At 43.9% G+C, this 18,829-nt stretch overlaps 1 protein-coding gene across 1 annotated transcript in view; it reads left to right on the top strand.

Annotated features, from left to right (window-relative positions):
- The first annotated feature begins 15,181 nt into the window (after nt 1–15,181).
- LOC132206340 (adhesion G protein-coupled receptor E1-like) overlaps nt 15,182–18,829 on the top strand; it is a 67,043-nt gene continuing 63,395 nt past the window's right edge. The window contains exons 1-2 of the mRNA XM_059640002.1: nt 15,182–15,235; nt 18,445–18,561. Coding sequence (XP_059495985.1) covers nt 15,182–15,235; nt 18,445–18,561 — 171 coding nt within the window. The remainder of the gene's footprint in view (nt 15,236–18,444; nt 18,562–18,829) is intronic.

Here is an 18,829-nt window from a genome sequence, read left to right as displayed (position 1 = left end):
AAATGAGGCTGGAGAGTCTGATGAAAAGTGGTTAAGTGGTGGTAGGATTAATGGAGAAATTCAGTTTCAGGAACACAGTTCATTCCTTGGTAATGATATAGCTGTATCACAGAGGAAATGATGCATACTGTAGTTGAAAATCCAGTAGAAAATCAGCCTTTCTGAAGAAGAGTCCAGACCCAAAACGTCAGCCTTCCTGCTCCTCTGATGCTGCTCGGCCTGCTGTGTTCATCCAGCTCTACATCATGTTATCTCAGATTCTCCAGCATCTGCAGTTCCTACTATCTCAGAAAATCAGGCAATTAAGGTATTATAGGAAGGAGATCCTGGGATTTTTCCTGACCATGTGGTAACAAGGTCACAGAGCCACAAGTTGAAGCAGGAGGAGAAATCAAACAATAAAGATAAGGAAGTTGAAAGTCATTTGTCAGAAGCTATGTTTGATCAAACGGTTGAGAAAAAACAAGAACACCTGGAAGACAAAGTGGGTATTTTTAGTTCAGGGAAATTAACTGAATTACAACAGAAAGATGAAAAATTAAAGCAGTTGTGTCAAAAAGCATGCACAGAAAAAGAATCTGAGTGTGTCCCAGAATGTTACTATCTTTAAAATGAAGTCTTAAAAAGGAAATAGAGACCATCACATATTCAGGCAGATGAGAAATAGGCAGAAGTTCATCAGGTTGTATTACCGATGGGTTACGGAAAGGAAGTGTTGTGAGTAGCATGTGAATTAGCTGTGGAAGGTCATTTGGGAGGAAGGAAAGCTTATGCCAAAATACAAAAACATTTTTATTGGTTTGGACTGCATTAGGATGTAGTTGAATTTTGCTGGACATGTTATTTGTATCAGGTAATTGGAAAACCTCAGGCAATGATAAAACCAGCATCCTTATTACCCATTCCCACATTTGAGGAACCTTTTACAAGGTTCTTAATTGATTGCATAGGATCTGGACTTAAAAAGTGGGATTCAGTTTTTTCCAACTAGACTGGATGAGTCCATTAGATTTCCAGAGACCATTATGTTATGCAGTATCGTGATTGTAGAAGATTTGACACGTGTTCAAAGAAATATTGAATGCATGCTCAAAGACAACGTAATTGATGTGAGTTGCAGCAAATGGAGCTCACCCATAATAATGGTACCAAAACCAGATGATACCCAACAATTTTTTGTGGACTACCACAAAGTCAATACAGTTACAAATCTGATTCATATACTATTCCACATTAGGAAGACCGTATTGAGAAGGTGGGACATGCAACCTATGTTTCCAAGTTGGACCTACTCAGAGGAAACATTCAGGTACCTTTATCCAAAAGACAAAAAGATTTTCTTTCATGTCACTGAATGGACTGTACAAGTTCATAGTCATGCCACTTGAGCCAGTCCCATTTCAAAGACTAACCAATAAAGTTACTTTGGGATTACTCAGTTGTGTGGTGTGCATCGACAACCTGGTGATTTTTAGTCTCACATGGAAGGAACTTTTTGAGCATCTTTCAGAATTTTCGATTGATTTCAGGAGGCAGCCTTGGTGATAACCCTGGCTCAAAGTGAGTTTGCAAAAGTTCAATTCACTTTCTTGGATATGGACAGGTGGCCCCATGGGATGTGAAAACAAGGGTTATCAGGCAATTTCCCACACCATCAATAAACAGAGAAGTACCATGATTCCTTGAATTGAGCATTTTTTATTGGAAGTTTGTACCGGCTTTAAGCAGTGTGGTTGCTCCTCTGATTGACTTATTGAAGAAGTGCCAAAAATTTCAGCGGATGGAGGACTGTCAGAAGGCATTTGACAACCTGAAAGCTGTGTTAGCCACACCTAATTACACAAAGCCATTTAAGGTGGCAATCAAAGCGAGTGATGTGGGTGTTGGTGCTGTACTCTTAGAAGGAAACAACGAGAAGATAGAAAGACCTATTGGGTATTATTTTTCAGAAACTTGAATAATCATCAACAGAAATATTCCACAATTGAGAAGGAGACTTTGAGCTTGGTGTTGGCTTTGCAACATTTTCAAATGTATATTGCCAGTAATGTGTCTGAGACAATTATGTATACTGATTGCAGCCTCTTAAAGGTTTTGGAAAAATTTATGGCCAAACGTTGCAGGCTGTTTAGATGGAGCTAATTACTGCAGCATTCAGCTTCAAAATTATACACATGGGTGGACAAGAGAATGTAATTGTCAATGTGTTGTTACAACTTTTGTGAAGGATGACGGAGGTGTTCAGTGGCAGGAATAAATGGACAAAAGTGGACTGTAGTAATGCATGTTTGCATGCTTAGAGACAATGTAATGTATATGTATTGCAGTATACTAATAGAGTAAGATGAAAGGGTTGAAAAATGAAACCATCTTTGTATATCAACGGTTCTTTTTGTGACAATGCTATGGCTTTAAGAAGTTATTTTGTCCTTTATTTTAAAAGAGAAGTTTAAGACAAAGGTAATGAAATGTGAGGCTGGATGAACACAGCAGGCCCAGCAGCATCTCAGGAGCACAAAAGCTGACGTTTCGGGCCTAGACCCTTCCGAAACGTCAGCTTTTGTGCTCCTGAGATGCTGCTGGGCCTGCTGTGTTCATCCAACCTCACATTTCATTATCTTGGATTCTCCAGCATCTGCAGTTCCCATTATCGCTGATACAATTTTAAGACAGAGGTACTGAGTTGTCTATTTGCAAAGCCAGTAACGTAAATAGCTTGTAAAGCCTCATGGCTTTTTTTAAAGTTGGAACAATAGAAGCAGCCTGAATGGGTGTGGCCATGCTCTCACAGAGCAAGGATTTTAGTTTCTTAGCTTTTCAAGAGGAGTTGTTTATGAGGTCTTGAAGAAGTGGAAGCTATTTTTCCCTTTTCTCAGTTACAGCTAAAAGATGGGGAAAATGTTCTCTTGTTGCTGTTGGAGTTACATGTGAGACAATTTGTTTTCTGAATTTGCCATTTGCCAAGGGTGTGTTTATGGGATGTAACTGTATTGGAACAGTAACTGTTTGATAGCTAACTAATCTATTATTCTGTTAAGTTTCCTAATAGAGTTACAGCTAAGCTAATTCTTTTTTTATCTTAACTATCTTGTATGAATAAATTGTGTTTTCCTGAATATCAAATAGCTTGATGAATCAAATTACAATCTGGAACAAAACACCTTACATTTACCTTTAAGGTAAGAAAAATGTAGGGGCTAGGCTATCCTCTTAATATATCCTGAGTGGGGTTTGGTTCTGGTCTATAACAGATTGATGCAGTTTATATGGATTCTAGCAAGGCCTTTAACAAAGTTCAACACAGGAGAGTGATCAATAAAGCAAAAACACACAGGATCCAGGGTAATTTGGCAAGTTGGATCCAAATATTGATTTAGTGATAGGAGCCAGAGAATGAAAATAGAAGGTAGTTTGTGTGTCGGAGGCTGGTGTCTAGAGGCATATCACATGGATTTGTTCTGGGTCCCTTATTGTTTATGATGTAAATGATACACAAGAAAATGTTGGTGGGGGGGGGGTGTGCTAATGGTAAGTAAGTTTGCTGATGACATGATGACTGGCCAGGAAGTTGACAGTGAGGAAGAAGGCCTTAAGTTACAGGAGGATATGACCAGATCAATCAGACGAACAGATCAGTGACAGATGTAACAACTTTGTTAAGTGTGAGGTGATTCAGTTTGGAAGAAGTAACGAGACAAGTGTGTACTCAATGAATGGCAGGTCAGTAGGAAGCTGAAGGAACAGAGAAATCTTGGAGTGGCTATCTACAGATCCTTTTGAGGTGACAGGAGAGGTTAATGGGGTAGTTAATAAAGTATAAGGGCAACTTGCTTTTATTAGGTATTGTATAGGTTATGAGAGCAAAGAGGTTATGCTGGTTCTGTACAGGACTTTGATTTGGTCACACTTGGAGTACAATGTGTAAATTCTGGTCATCGCATTTTCAGAAGGATGTGATTGCCCTGAAGCAGGTGCAGAGGAGATTCACCAGGATCTTACTGGGCTGGAGCAGTTAATGTATGAAGTAAGGACGGATAAGCTTCTTTTGTGCAGTGCAGGTTGGGAGGGGACCTGATTGAGGTATATAAGATTACGAGGGGCATGGACAGTGAGTGGAGAAAGCAGATGTTCCCCTTAGTTAACACAGGACATAACTTTAAGGTGAAAAGTAGTATGTTTAGAGCACATTTGAGGAAGTATCTTTTCTCACCCACAAGACGGTGGGAATGCTGAATGCACTACATATGAGGATACTTGAGGCAGGAAGCCTCATAACTTTTTAAACGTACATCCATAAGCACTTGAGGTATCTTAACTTTCAAGGCTATGGGCCAAGTGCTGGAAAGCAGGTTTAGTGTATATCTGGAGTAGTTTTTGATAGTGCAGACTCAATGGGCCAATTTTGTGACAGTTGACTGAAATAATTCGCTCCTCTAAGGAAAATTGCACCTGTAATGAAGGATTTTCTCTTTAATGGAAACGCAGACCAACTATGACACAGAGAGATTGAACTCAAAGAAATGTTTAGGCGGAAGCTTACAGTAGATGATCAGTCCATGATGGTGGCAAGGGAGTTTCATGACATTTTAATGAGTGTGAGACAGATCCAATGGCTCTAATGCAACGTGTACAATGAGTTTAGCGATATCTATTGCACTTGCAATGAAGGATTGGCCTCATCCAATGGAGAATACACATTTACTGATAAAACAGTAACACAGTGCTGGATTAAGACTATTCTGATTGCAAAGCAGCATTTAAGACATTCACTAGACTTTCTCTCTTTAATACTGACCCACCTGTCCTTTACCACAATCTGATTTCACACGGTAATGAATAGTTGGGCTGCGGCTCTTTTCATCTTCATTTTGTATCCACACTACTTGACTTTCTTCAGGTTCTGTAAGATCTGTATAGTAATGTGGGAAACTCATATCTTCAGAGCATTGGTTCAAGGCACTGGATTATAAATTTGGGAACATAACCACTGTGACATGCTATCTCCATTGAGTGAATGGTCATGAAGGGAAGTCAAATCAAAGTAAACATGACAAATAATTACTTAATCAGGCATTAATTTGACATTTCACAGATAGTTGGCATACTATTTGGATATGACTAATCCAAGATGAAACCCAAAAGAACTGCAAATACTGCAAACCAGGAACAAAAATAAAAGTTCAGAGATAATGGGAACTGCAGATGCTGGAGAATCCAAGATAACAAAGTGTGAAGCTGGACGAACACAGCAGGCCAAGCAGCATCTCAGGAGCACAAAAGCTGATGTTTCAGGCCTAGACCCTTCATCAGAAAAGGGGGATGGGGAGAGGGCTCTGAAATAAATATGGAGAGAGGGGGAGGTGGACCGAAGTTGGATAGAGGAGTAGATAGGTGCAGAGGAGAGCATGGGTGGGGAGGTGGGGAGGGGATAGGTCAGTCTGGGGAGGAGGGACAGGTCAAGGGGGCGGATGAAGTTAGTAGGTAGGAAATGGAGGTGCGGCTTGAGGTGGAAGGAGGGGATAGGTGAGAGGAAGAATAGGTTAGGGAGGCGGTGACGAGCTGGGCTGGTTTTGGGATGCAGTGGGGGAGGGGACGAGCTGGGCTGGTTTTGGGATGCGGTGGGGGAAGGAGAGATTTTGAAGCTGGTGAAATCCACATTGATACCATTGGGCCGCAGAGTTCCCAAGTGGAATATGAGTTGCTGTTCCTGCAACCTACAGGCGGCATCATTATGGCACTGCAGGACGCCCAGGATGGACATGTCATCTAAGGAATGGGAGGGGGAGTTAAAATGGTTCGCGACTGGAAGGTGCAGTTGTTTACTGCGAACCCAAGCGTGGGTGTTCTGCAAAGCGGTCCCCAAGCCTCTGCTTGGTTTCTGCAATGTAGATGAAGCCACAACAGGTACAGCGGATGCAGTATACCACATTGGCAGATGTGGAGATGAACATCTGCTTAATATGGAAAGTCTCCCTGGGCCCTGGGATAGGGGTGAGGGAGGAGGTGTGGGGGCAAGAGTAGCATTTCCTGCGGTTGCAGGGGAAGGTGCCGGGTGTGGTGGGGTTGGAGGGGAGTGTGGAGCGAACAAGGGAGTCACAGAGAGAGTGGTCTCTCCGGAAAGCAGATAAGGGTGGGGATGGAAAAATGTCTTTAGTGGTGGGATCAGATTGTAGATGCCGGAAGTGTCGGAGGATGATGCATTGTATCCGGAGGTTGGTGGGGTGGTATAAAGAAACAAAGAAACAAAGAAACCTACAGCACAGGAACAGGCCCTTCGGCCCTCCAAGCCTGCGCTGATCAAGATCCTCTGTCTAACCTGTCATTTATTTTCTAACGGTCTGTGTCCATTTGCTCCCTGCCCATCCATGTACCTGTCCAAATATACCCCCATTGATTTTGTAGACCTCAATCAGGTCCCTCCCTCAATCTCCGTCTTTCTAATGAAAATAATCCTAATCTATTCAACCTCTCTTCATAGCTGGCGCCCTCCATACCAGGCAACATTCTGGTGAACCTCCTCCGCACCATCTCCAAAGCGTCCACATCCTTTTGGTAATGTGGCGAACAGAACTGTACACAGTACTCCAAATGTGGCCAAACCAAAGTTGTATACCAAAGTCCTATACAACTGCAACATGACCTGCCAACTCTTGTACTCAATACCCAGCCCAATAAAGGAAAGCATGCCATATGCCTTCTTGACCACCCTATTGACCTGCGTTGTCACCTTCAGGGTATAATGGACCTGAACACCCAGATCTCTCTGTTCATCAATTTTCCCAGGACTTTTCTATTTACTGTATAGTTCACACTTCAATTTGATCTTCCAAAATGCGTTACCTCGTATTTGCCCGGATTGAACTCCATCTGCCATTTATCTGCCCAACTCTCCAGTCTATCTATATTCTGCTGTAATTTCTGACAGTCCCCTTCACTATCTGCTACTCCACCAATCTTAGTGTCATCAGCAAACTTTCTGATCAGACCACCTACACCTTCCTCCAGATCAGTTGCAAATGGACACAGTTGCCACCCAGGTTGACAGGGCTGTTAAGAAGGCATACGGTGTTTCAGCTTTTATTAGTAGAGGGATCGAGTTCCAGAACCAAGAGGTTATGGTGAAGCTGTACAAAACTCTGATGTGGCCGCACTTGGAGTATTGTGTACAGTTCTGGTCACCGCATTGTAAGAAGGATGTGGAAGCTTTGGAAAGGGTGCAGAGGAGATTTACTAGGATGTTGCCTGGTATGGAGGGAAGGTCTTGCGAGGAAAGGCTGAGGGACTTGAGGCTGTTTTCATTAGAGAGAAGAAGGTTGAGAGGTGACTTAATTGAAACATATAAAATAATCAGAGGGTTAGATAGGGTGGATAGGGAGAGCCTTTTTCCTCGGATGGTGATGGCGAGCACGAGGGGGCATAGCTTTAAATTGATGGGTGAAAGATATAGGACAGATGTCAGAGGTAGTTTCTTTATTCAGAGAGTAGTAAGGGAATGGAACGCATTGCCTCCAATGGTAGTAGATTCGCCAACTTTAGGTACATTTAAGTCGTCATTGGATAAGCAAATGGACGTACATGGAATAGTGTAGGTTAGATGGGCTTGAGATCGGTATGACAGGTCGGCACAACTTTGAAGGCCGAAGGGCCTGTACTGTGCTGTAATGTTCTATGTTCTATCATTTACATATATCACAAACAACAGTGGTCCCAGCACAGATCCCTGTGGAACACCACTGGTTACAGGTCTCCAATTTGAGAAACTCCCTTCTACTACTACCCTCTGTCTCCTGTTGCCCAGCCAGTTTTTTATCCATCTAGCTAGCACACCATGGAACCCATGTGACTTCACTTTCTCCATCAGCCTGCCATGGGGAACCTTATCAATCACCTTACTGAAGTCCATGTATATGACATCTACAGCCTTTCCCTCATCAATCAACTTTGTCATGTCCTCAAAGAATTCTATTAAGTTGGTAAGACATGACCCTCCCTGCACAAAACCATGTTGCCTATCACTGATAAGCCCATTTTCTTCTAAATGGGATAGATCCTATCCCTCAGTATCTTCTCCAGTAGCTTCCCTACCACTGACATCAGGCTCACCGGTCAATAATTACCTGGATTATCCTTGCTGCCCGTTTTAAACAAGGGGACAACATTAGCAAGTCTCCAGTCCTCCAGGACCTCACCCGTGTCTAAGGGCACTGCAAAGCTATCTGTTAGGGCCCCGGCTATTTCCTCTCTCGCTTCCCTCAGTAACCTGGGATAGATCCCATCCGGACCTGGGGACTTGTCCACCTTAATGTCTTTCAGGAAACCCAACACTTCCTCCTTCCTTATATCAATTTGACCTAGAGTAAGCAAACATCTATCCCTAACCTCAACATCCGTCATGTCCCTCTCCTTGGTGAATACCAATGCAAAGTACTTGTTAAGAATGTCACCCATTTTCTCTGACTCAGCGCATAATTTTCCTTCTTTGTCCTTAAGTGGGCCAGTGCTTTCTCTGGTTACCCTCTTGCTCTTTATATGTGAATAAAAGGTTTTGGGATTTTCCTTAACCATGTTTGCCAGCAATATCTCATGTCCTCTCTTATCCCTCTTAATCCCTTTTTTCAGATTCGTTCTACATTCCCGATATTCTTGCAAAGCTTCGTCTGTCTTCAGTCGCCTAGGCCTCATGTCTGCTTCCTTTTTCCTCTTGGCTAGTCTCACAATTTCACCTGTCATCCATGGCTCCCTAATCTTGCCTTTTCTATTCCTCATTTTCACAGGAACATGTCTCTCCTGCATACTAATCAACCTCTCTTTAAAAGCCTCCCACATATCAAATGTGGATTTACCTTCAAACAGTTTCTCTCGATCTACATTCCTCAGATCCTGCCGAATGTTGGTATAGTCGGCCTTCCCCCAGTTTAGAACTCTTCCTTTAGGACCACTCCTATCTTGTCCATGAGTATTGTAAAACTTACAGAATTGTGGTTGCTATTTCCAAAGTAGTCCCCTACTGTAATATCAACCACCTGGCCGGGTTCATTCCCCAGCACCAGGTCCAGTATGGCCCCTTCCCGAGTTGGACTACATACATACTGCTCTAGAAAACCCTCCTGGACACACCTTACAAATTCTGCTCCATCTTGGCCCCTAACACTGAGAGAATCCCAGTCAATGTTGGGAAAATTAAAATCTCCCATCACCACCACCCTGTTTCTCCTACACCTTTCCACAATCTGTTTACATATTTGTGCCTGTATCTCACGCTCGCTGTGTTGGGAGGCCTATAGTACAGCCCCAGCATTGTTACTGCATCCTTCCTATTTCTGAGTTCTACCCATATTGCCTCACTGCTTGAGTCCTCCATGGGGCCCTCCTTCAGTGCGGCTGTGATACTGTCTTTGACCAGTACTGCAAATCCTCCACCCCTGTTACCTCCCTCTCTACCCCGCCTGAAGCAGCGATATCCTGGGACAACTAGTTGCCAATCATGCCCTTCCCTCAACCAAGCCTCAGTAATAGCAATAACATCATACCTCCAGGTACTGATCCAAGCCCTAAGCTCATCTGCCTGGTCTACTACACTTCTCGCATTAAAACAAATGCACCTCAGACCACCTGTCCCTTTGTGTTCATCATCTGCTCCCCGACTACTATTCCCTTTAGTCACACTGACTCCACTATCTAGTTCCCTACAGGCTTTCGTTTCTACCTCTTTTCTGTCCAATATTTGGTTCCCATCCCCCTGCCACATTAGTTTAAACCCTCCCCCACAGCATTAGCAAAAGCACCCCCAAGGACATTGGTTCCAGTCCGGTTCAGGTGTAGACCATCCAATTTGTAATAGTCCCATCTTCCCCAGAACAGGTTCAAATGTCCCAAAAATCTGAACCCCTCCCTCCTACACCATCTCTCAAGCCATGCATTCATCCTGGCTATTCTTTCATTTCTGCACTGACTCGCACGTGGCACTGGTACCAATCCTGAGATTACTACCTTTGAGGTCCTACTTTTTAACTTGGCTCCTAACTCCCTAAATTTTGCTTGTAGGACCTCATCCCGTTTCCTGCCGATATCGCTGGTGCCTATATGCACCATGACAACTGGCTGTTCACTCTCCCCCTTCAGAATGTTCTGCAGCCGATCGGAGACATCCCTGAGCCATGCACCTGGGAGGCAACATACCATTCAGGAGTCTCGTTTTCGACAGCAGAACCGCCTATCTACTCCCCTTACAATTGAATCCCCAATGACTATTGCCCTTCCACTCTTTTTCCCGCCCTTCTATACAGCAGAGCCAGCCACGGTGCCGTGAATCTGGCTACTGCTGCCTTTCTCTGGTGAGCCATCTCCCCCAAGAGTATCCAAAACGGAATACCTGTTTTGGAGGGAGATGACCGCAGGGGATACCTGCACTGCATTCCTGCTCTTCCTCTGCCTTTTGGTCACCCATTCGCTATCTCCCTCAGCAATCCTAATCTGCGGTGTGACCAAATTGCTAAACGTGCTATCCACGACCCCTTCAGCATTGCGTATGCTCCAAAGTGAGTCCATCCGCAGCTCCAGAGCCGTCATGCGGTCTAACAAGAGCTGCAGCTGGACACACTTCCTGCACATGAAAGAGTTGGAGACATCAGCCCGAATAAATGAAGACCGCTCCCGACTCGAGGTAAGCTTTTTAAAGTGGTAAAAAAGAAGTTACCTTCCCGGCAGCCTCCTGGTGCTCTCTCTGTCTGGTTCTCTCGCTCTCCTCGCGAAAATGTGAGGACTAGGGGGATTCTCAGCAAGTCTCGCAGCACATGTGAAGAAAAATCAGAGTTAATGTTTCGGGTCCAGTGATCCTTCAAATTCAAGAAAAGTTCATTCTGATTTTCCTTCACAGATGCTGCCAGATGTGAGTAATCCTAGTCTTGAAATTTGGATGAGTTCATTGAGTAGCTAAAATGTTACAGAATCACTGCTCTGGGGCATTAGCTTCTTATGCCAGCACAACATTGATTGCACATAGCGCAGACTGATGTTCAACTTCGAAGATTTTTTTCTTGTAAAATTGAATAACTGTTGTCTTATGTTTTTCAGTAAAATTGAAAAAAATGCTTATGATATCATTACTGCATCATAGCTTGGGACCTGACAGTACAAAGATCTCATACTCCATCTTAGCTCAGATCATTTGAACATGACAGCTTACTGGAACCATTTTCCTCTGCTGTAATGAAATGGCATAATATTGGCCCGGACACTTCTGTGACTGAGCAATGTAATGTTTTCAAATGATGGTTAGTTGTATCAATATCTGTTGGATTCTTCATTACCGCAACGTCCCTGGCAGGTTTTTCTGCTGTGAGAGATAGCAAGATTGCCACATCAGGTAAAACAGTCTCTTTAAAGGAAATTTACATGACACAGGGGAGATAGAGGTCAAACAAACGTTTAGACAGAAGCTTACAACAGATGATCAGCACATGAAGGTGTTCGGGGAGTTTCATGGTTATTTCATATCCCAGATAGTAACGAGTGTGAGACAGATCCATGTGGTTCAAATACAACATGCACCGATGAGTTTGATCATTTTTATTGCAACTGTAATGAAAAATCCATCTTAGTCACTACAGAACACACTTTTACTCTAACAGGGACAACTGTAGTGTTATTTGACAAATGAACTCCATAACAAAGCCAAGAAGTAATCATCTATTCTTTATTTCATTCACATCTCTAACTCTAAACTCTTTTGATTTTCTATGTTATAATTACCTTTGTTGTGTTTCTGGTTTTCTCAACATCAGATTTCTAAAATTTGTCTTACATATAAAGATTCAATTCTCAAAATGCAAGATTACTTTCAAATATATGACCACTCAACACAGGGGAGGTAAAGGCATCATACAGGAGGCATTTGACTAGTGGCATTATTGCTGCATTGTTAATTCAGAAACTCAGCAAATGTCCTAGGGACCCACGTTTGAAACCCACCACAGCAGATGGTAGAATTTGAATTAATTTTAAAAATCTGGAATTAAGACTCCAATGATCCATTGCTGATTGTCAGGAAAACCCATCTGGTTCACTGATATGCTTTTGGGGCAGCATGGTGACTCAGTTGTTAGCACTGCTGCCTCACAAGACCAGGAACCTGGGTTCAATTCCTGCCTCAGATGACTGTCTGTGTGGAGTTTGCACGATCTCCCCATTTCCGTGTGGGCTTACTCGCATAGTCCAAAGATGTGCAGCTTAGATAGAGTGGCCATGCTAAATTTCCTATCGTGTCCAGGGATGTGCAGCTTAGATAGAGTGGCCATGCTAAATTTCCTATCGTGTCCAGGGATGTGCAGCTTAGATAGAGTGGCCATGCTAAATTTCCTATCGTGTCCAGGGATGTGCAGCTTAGATAGAGTGGCCATGCTAAATTTCCTATCGTGTCCAGGGATGTGCAGGCTAAGTGGATTAGACATGGAAGATGCAGGATCACAGATATAGGATGGGGGGCGGGCGGGGTGGTGGAGGGGTGAGTCTGGATGGGATGATCTTCAGAGGGTCAGTCTTGACTTGTTGGGCCATATGGTCTGTTTCCTGGCTGTAGGGATTCTATTCTATTCTATTTACTTTACTTTGCAAATTTGGTTGCAATACACTCAGTGAATTAAATCAAATCATTTCTATAGAGTACAAACAAACAACACTAATTCCTAAAATACCCACACAGTTACAGTTTGACAACCTAAATGTGTTCCATTTCTATAGACTTTTAATCTCCCCTTGAAGTGAAAAATTCTGATTCAGTTATTCGCCGTGGTGAAGGGGTACAATGATTAAGGCTCTGATTTCGACAGCTTCTAAAATGATTGCTAGGGAATGTCAGTCATCGACAGAGACATAATGGCCAGGTAAAAGTAAAGAAGCACCTAGAGACCTCAATGAGGGATTGCACCATGATGTTCTAGCACAGAAACAGACCATTTAGCCCATTCAATTTATCCTTCTTCTGATAACCCCTTTAAAGCCCATGGAGAATCACAAATTAATGTCCTCAAGGAGCTCATGAGTATGTTTTCCCTTGGTAAAAGGCAATGGCCTGCCCAGCTAGAAGGTATGACCTAAATCCTTTATAAAGCAGACCCCTGTGGCGTTGTGGAATCTGTGGACAATGTATGTATAGGTTGTGAGTGATTTCATGTCCTTTTCAGTTGTGTTCAACTCCAGGGCCCAGATCTTTGGGTACCTGATGAGGAGGGGTCTCAGAAGATCAAAGGACCTACTTGTAGGACAGTTCCTGGGCCTGGGCCTGGCCAGGCTGGCTATAAACCAGTCTGGGCAGCAGGCTTTAGGTGGGGAAGGGGTGGGGGGGGGGCGTCATCTCATCCTACTGTCTGCCCCTCTTCATCGATTACATTCATACCCGGTTGTCATTGGAGAGGGAGCATGCAGTGTCTACCAATGCTCTCAATGCCTTTAGAGGCAGAGATGTGCTTTATTTACCCCTCCAAGTCCATTTTGATCTAGTCCCTTCCTTCTCTCCTTACCTCCCCCTCACTTTTGATGGTTTGCTTTGGTCATACTGGGCATTGACTTGTAAATATTCAGTTGGCTACATGGCTGTTTTATTGGTGATAGTTTAAATACAAAAAAGCAAGTAAAGAAAAACCAAGGTGGTGAGAAAGTCACTCAGTTATGTGTCATAACACTTCTGGGTATAAAAGAAAACGATAAGGCAGACCCCGGGAAGGGTGTGCAGAACTCCTAGGCTGGGCTTTATCTACCTGCACCACTAGTAGCGGCTTCCACAAGAGGAACATTTTCTGATCCCAATTTCTTCCAACCACAGCCTCCCCAACCACTGCACCCCCCACAACGATGTTTTAAACTCCCCTCCTCTTCACACATCTGTCTATTAATTACCATTCACACTGCTGATGGATACTGGTTCAATCGTAGCTGATGGCAGAAAACATCATCCTCCATAGTCCTTTAATCTTCATCTAGCCAAAGCTGACAGAAGCTCCCGTCCTCACGCTATCACAAAATTGTACAGTGCAAAAAAAGACTATTACGTCAATTGTATCGACAGCCCATCAGCTCCCTCTCCGATGAGCATCTCACTCAGTGTCATTCTGCCTTCTCCATGTTAACCTACATATTATTCCTTTACAAAATAACCATCCAATTCCATTTGGAAAGCCTCATTTGAGCCAGCCACCGCTAAATCCCAGGCAGCAATTTCCAGACCCTAACTATTCACTCTGCAAAATACCTCGGTTCACTTTTGCTTCTTTTACCAATAACGTGATCTTGCATTCACTGGAATTCCCCCATACAGTTTTTTTGTCTGGTGCCCAGTAGTTCACCCCTGACCCTCTATGAACCTTGGAGAAATCAGCACCATGCCTGTCAGTGAAGACAATGGAAGCTGAGTGGGTTTTACTTTTATGATGCCCTTAGAGGAGTATGGGAGCATGAATGGGTAGACAAGGAGTCATGATTGTCCTTGTGGCATGAGGCAAACATCCTAAAAATCCAGGAAATAACAAATCCAATAAATGGAAACCATCTGTCACTATTGACCCTTTCATATGTCAGGTCACCCCTCAACTGATTGTTAAATGCCTTGGGAGCACCAGTCTAGATTTTGTGCTGAAGATACTGGATTGGGACTTGAAGCAACAACCTCCTGACCTAGAGGCAGGCATGTTACCCTCTGAGGCATAGCTGGTCATCATTGGGTCAATGAGCAGAGTCATTAGAAGGAGCAATGACAACCTTCAAATAAATGGACCTCAGAAATTAGTTGTGTTCACTGGGATCAGAAACCATTCCAAATTCGAGTGATATTTTAAGGAATTATTCCCTGTGAGAAAATGATTTTTTCATGCTCCATATTTCTGCAAATCATGGAAAATGCTGCAATTGTTGCCAATCTGAATTTGCCAAATCAGGGAAACAGAATGATATCAGCTGAAAATATCAGTACATTCAACAAAAAGTGTTTTGCAAAAACCAACGTGAGGCTCATAGGCCTTTAATTTCCAGGATTATTCCTGCTCTTACTTCTTAAACAATGGACAACATTATCTATTCTCCTGTCCTCAACTGAGGACTGCTGGCAAGCTTCACAAGCCTGCTGGCTTTGTGTCTGTGCTCAACAGCAAACCAAGACAGGAGGACAGCAAGCCATTGAGCACTGGTTAAGATGTCAAAACACAAAAAGGCAAAAGACAAGGCGAAGAATTCTGTGAACATCCAAGTAGGCACAATGTAGGTGAGGCACTAAGAGCAAGTGAGCAGCTTTGATTTGCAGCCTGGCCCAGTCCATGAGCTGGGTGTACTGCAGAGTTCTTTCAGTAACATTGCAATGTTATTTGCCGGTGTGGTGCTCTAAAGTGCAGCACTGCAGTGTAGAAGTGTATTGTAAGGATGATCTGAGCATGTGGTGTGTTTGTGTTCTAGTAGAGGAAGTGGGACAACTAATTTGCAGTCAGCAAAATTCCTACAACAGTTTATCACTTGTTTTGTCATGATGCTGATTGAGGGTGGGGCAAACTCCCTGGTTCTTCTCCATAACCGTGCCAAGTATCTTTTACATCCATCTCAGAACAGCTTTTGTGTCACATTTGATATACATGACCTATGACAGTGCAGCACTCCGTCACTGTAGTATTAACCTAGATTTTGTGCATGCCTCTTTTCTGTGAGATTTGAACCCATGACCCTCTGCCTCCGAAAGCTGTAGTTAACATCTCTTTGACCAATTGTTTATTCTTGTGTCTTGATGTCAACTTTTAAGGATGGGATCCAAATTTAGGGCAGGACGGTGGCTCAGTGGTTAGCACTGCAGCCCCACAGTGCCAGACACCCGGGTTCAATTCCAGCCTCGGGCGACTGTCTGTGTGGAGTTTGCACATTCTCCCCGTGTCTGCGTGGGTTTCCTCCGGGTGCTCCGGTTTCCTCCCACAGTCCAAAGATGTGCAGGCTAGGTGGATTGGCCATGTTAAATTGCCCATAGTGTTCAGGGGTGTGTGGGGTATAGGGGGATGTGTCTGGGTGGAATTCTTCAAGGGGCGGTGTGGACTTGTTGGGCCGAAGGGCCTGTTTCCACACTGTAGGGAATCTAAAAAAAAAAAAAAAATTCTGTGAGTTGGACAATCGTCAGTCTTAGAAAAAACCTTGTACAGCAATGAAAAGAGCTACCTTTCAGCAGTACTGGACAAAAACCAAAGTCCTCAGCTTCATAAATATCTAATCCATGAAAAATGAGCGACTAAAGGTAATGACAGATCAAGCCAGAATGCAACAAAAGGCAGGGAACTTTCTTTACAAGATGTGGGCATTACTGGCTAGACCAGCATTCAGTCCCTTATTGCTGTTGAGAAGATGGTGATAAGCTGTGGTGGAGTCATAAAATCATACAGCATGGAAACAGACCCTTCAGTCCAACCAATCCACACTATCTAAAAGCCCAAACTAAACTAGACCCACCTGCCTGCTACTGGCCTATATCCTTCCAAACCGTTCCTATTCATGTACTTATCCAAATGTCTTTTACACATTGTAATTCTACCCACATCCACCACTTCCTCAGGAAGTTCTTCCCACACGCGAACCGCACTCTGTGTAAAAAGTTTGCCCTCATGAGGTTTTTTAAATCTGTCTCCTTTCACCTTGTAAATATGCCCCTGATCTTGAAAACCCCATCCCAGGCATAAGACAACTACCATTAACTCAATCAATACCCCTCATTATTTTATAAACTTCTAAAAAGACACCTCACAGCCTCCTATGCTCCAGTGAAAACTGTGCCAGCCTATCGAGCCTCTCTCTATAAGTCAAGACTTCCACACCTGCCAACACCTACAGTCCATGAGGTGTGGGAACATCACAGTTCTATTAAGAGGGAATTCCAGGATGTTAGCCCAGCGACCCTGAAGGAGCAGTGATACATAATTCCAAGTCAGGATGTGAGTGGCTTGGAGAGGACCTTGGAGATGGTGGTGCTGTTCCCATGTACCCGCTGCCCTGTCCTTCTAGATGAGAGAGGGCATGGGTTTGAAAGGTGCTGTCAGAGGAACCTTGGTGAATTGAGTTTATTGAGGGAAGAATTAAGAGTGAGAAGGTGATGACTGTAAAGTAAATATTGTTACTGTCTTCATGATTGCTGTACTTAAAGAAGCAGCTGTCAGAGGTGATTCAACCGTCCTGTTTTAAACTTTAGTCTGTAAGTTTCATAGACTGCTGAATGCGCTTCAGCTTGTTATAATCTACAAATGAACATTTTTTAGAGCTGAATTTAACCATATTTTAGCAAAATGACTTTTGTGTTGAGTTAAGGCTTTTCTCTGCAAGGCCTAGAAAATTTTCTCACACTATGAACCTGATTTGACTCATTAACTCCCTGTCACATCCCATGGCTCCCCTTACATCTGATTGAGCAGGATTGTCCCACTCACGGTCACTGGAAGGATCCCCCCGGAACAGCCTGGAACATTTAAAAGCCTGTTGCTCACCTGGTCAAGCATGGTCAGTCGGTAGCTAAATCCCCCATTCATGACATTAGCCACAGGTGTGACAAACAAGGGGTAACTGGCTCCCTGCTTTGCAAACAGGGGCCGAAGGTCCTGGTGGATGGGTTGGAGCAGAAGAGGGATGTCGTACTCATACAGGAGAACCAGAGGAGGCCATGACACGTGACCCTGCCAGCCTGGGCCAATGTTGCCACCCAGATCACGGTGGCCTCAGAATCTAGAGGAATGCCCAGGACTACAGGAGGGCATGGGTTTGAAAAGTGCTGTCAGAGGAATCTTGATTAATTGAGTTTATAGAGGGAAGAATTAAGAGTGAGAAGGTGATGACAGTAAAGTAAATATTGTTACTCTCTTCATGATTGCTGGAGGAAGGTCAATGACCTTCATTTCACCAGTGTAGGTGTCATCATCTTCTTGTTGATACCTCACATTCGCTCTATCTCTGTTACCACACCTACCTCTCAACAAGACTCAATTTCTACTCTCACTCTTGCCTACAACAACTTCTCTCATTCACTCTCACTCACCCAATTCTCCCACACCACTGGGCCTGCAGGGCCTCTGCACTGGCTACTCACTGGGCACACCTCACCCCCTTTCTCCCACTCCCTTTCCGCCACCTGCACTCCGACTAACAGTTGTGTGACCCACTACCATCAGAGTCAATCCATCCCGTCTCTCATTCCAGCAGAAATCATGCCTCAAAGGGGCAAAATTAACCAGTGCTGGCGTTGGAAGGAATCCTGACCCTGACCACCCCAAGCAGCTGAATGACCATGCCCGAAACCTTGGAATGATATCGGAGACAATCCTTGACATACTGTGCTGGGAGGCTCTGAGTGATTGGGTCTCCCTAAACCTCATTGAGCACCATTTGCCTTAGACATTGAGAGGTAGCTGTTCACTTGGATGCCACACAGTGTGTTTTCTACAGAAGCTGCTGACACATGGTGTAGCTGCGAGATTGGTGTGGCATGGTGCCATCCAGCAACATAAGGACTGCTACAAGCTTCATCAGCTGCCTGACTTTCTGTCTGTGCTAAACAGCGAGGTGAGATAACAGTGCAAAAAAAATACAAAAAGGCAAAAGGCAAGTCAAACAATGCTGTGACCATCCGAGTCAGCACAATGTGGGTGAGGCACTGAGAACAAGTGAGCAGCTTTTCTGATGAAGGGTCTAGGCCCGAAACGTCAGCTTTTGTGCTCCTGAGATGCTGCTTGGTCTGCTGTGTTCATCCAGCTCCACACTTTGTTATCTCGGATGCTTCAGCACCTGCAGTTCCCATTATTGCTGTAAGATGCAGCCTGGTCCAGCCCTT

This window comes from Stegostoma tigrinum, chromosome 35 (genome assembly GCF_030684315.1).
Source record: "Stegostoma tigrinum isolate sSteTig4 chromosome 35, sSteTig4.hap1, whole genome shotgun sequence".
In the NCBI taxonomy this organism is placed as follows: Eukaryota; Metazoa; Chordata; class Chondrichthyes; order Orectolobiformes; family Stegostomatidae; genus Stegostoma; species Stegostoma tigrinum.
Note: the sequence above shows the minus strand (reverse complement) of the source record. Positions and strands in the feature narration are given on the sequence as shown.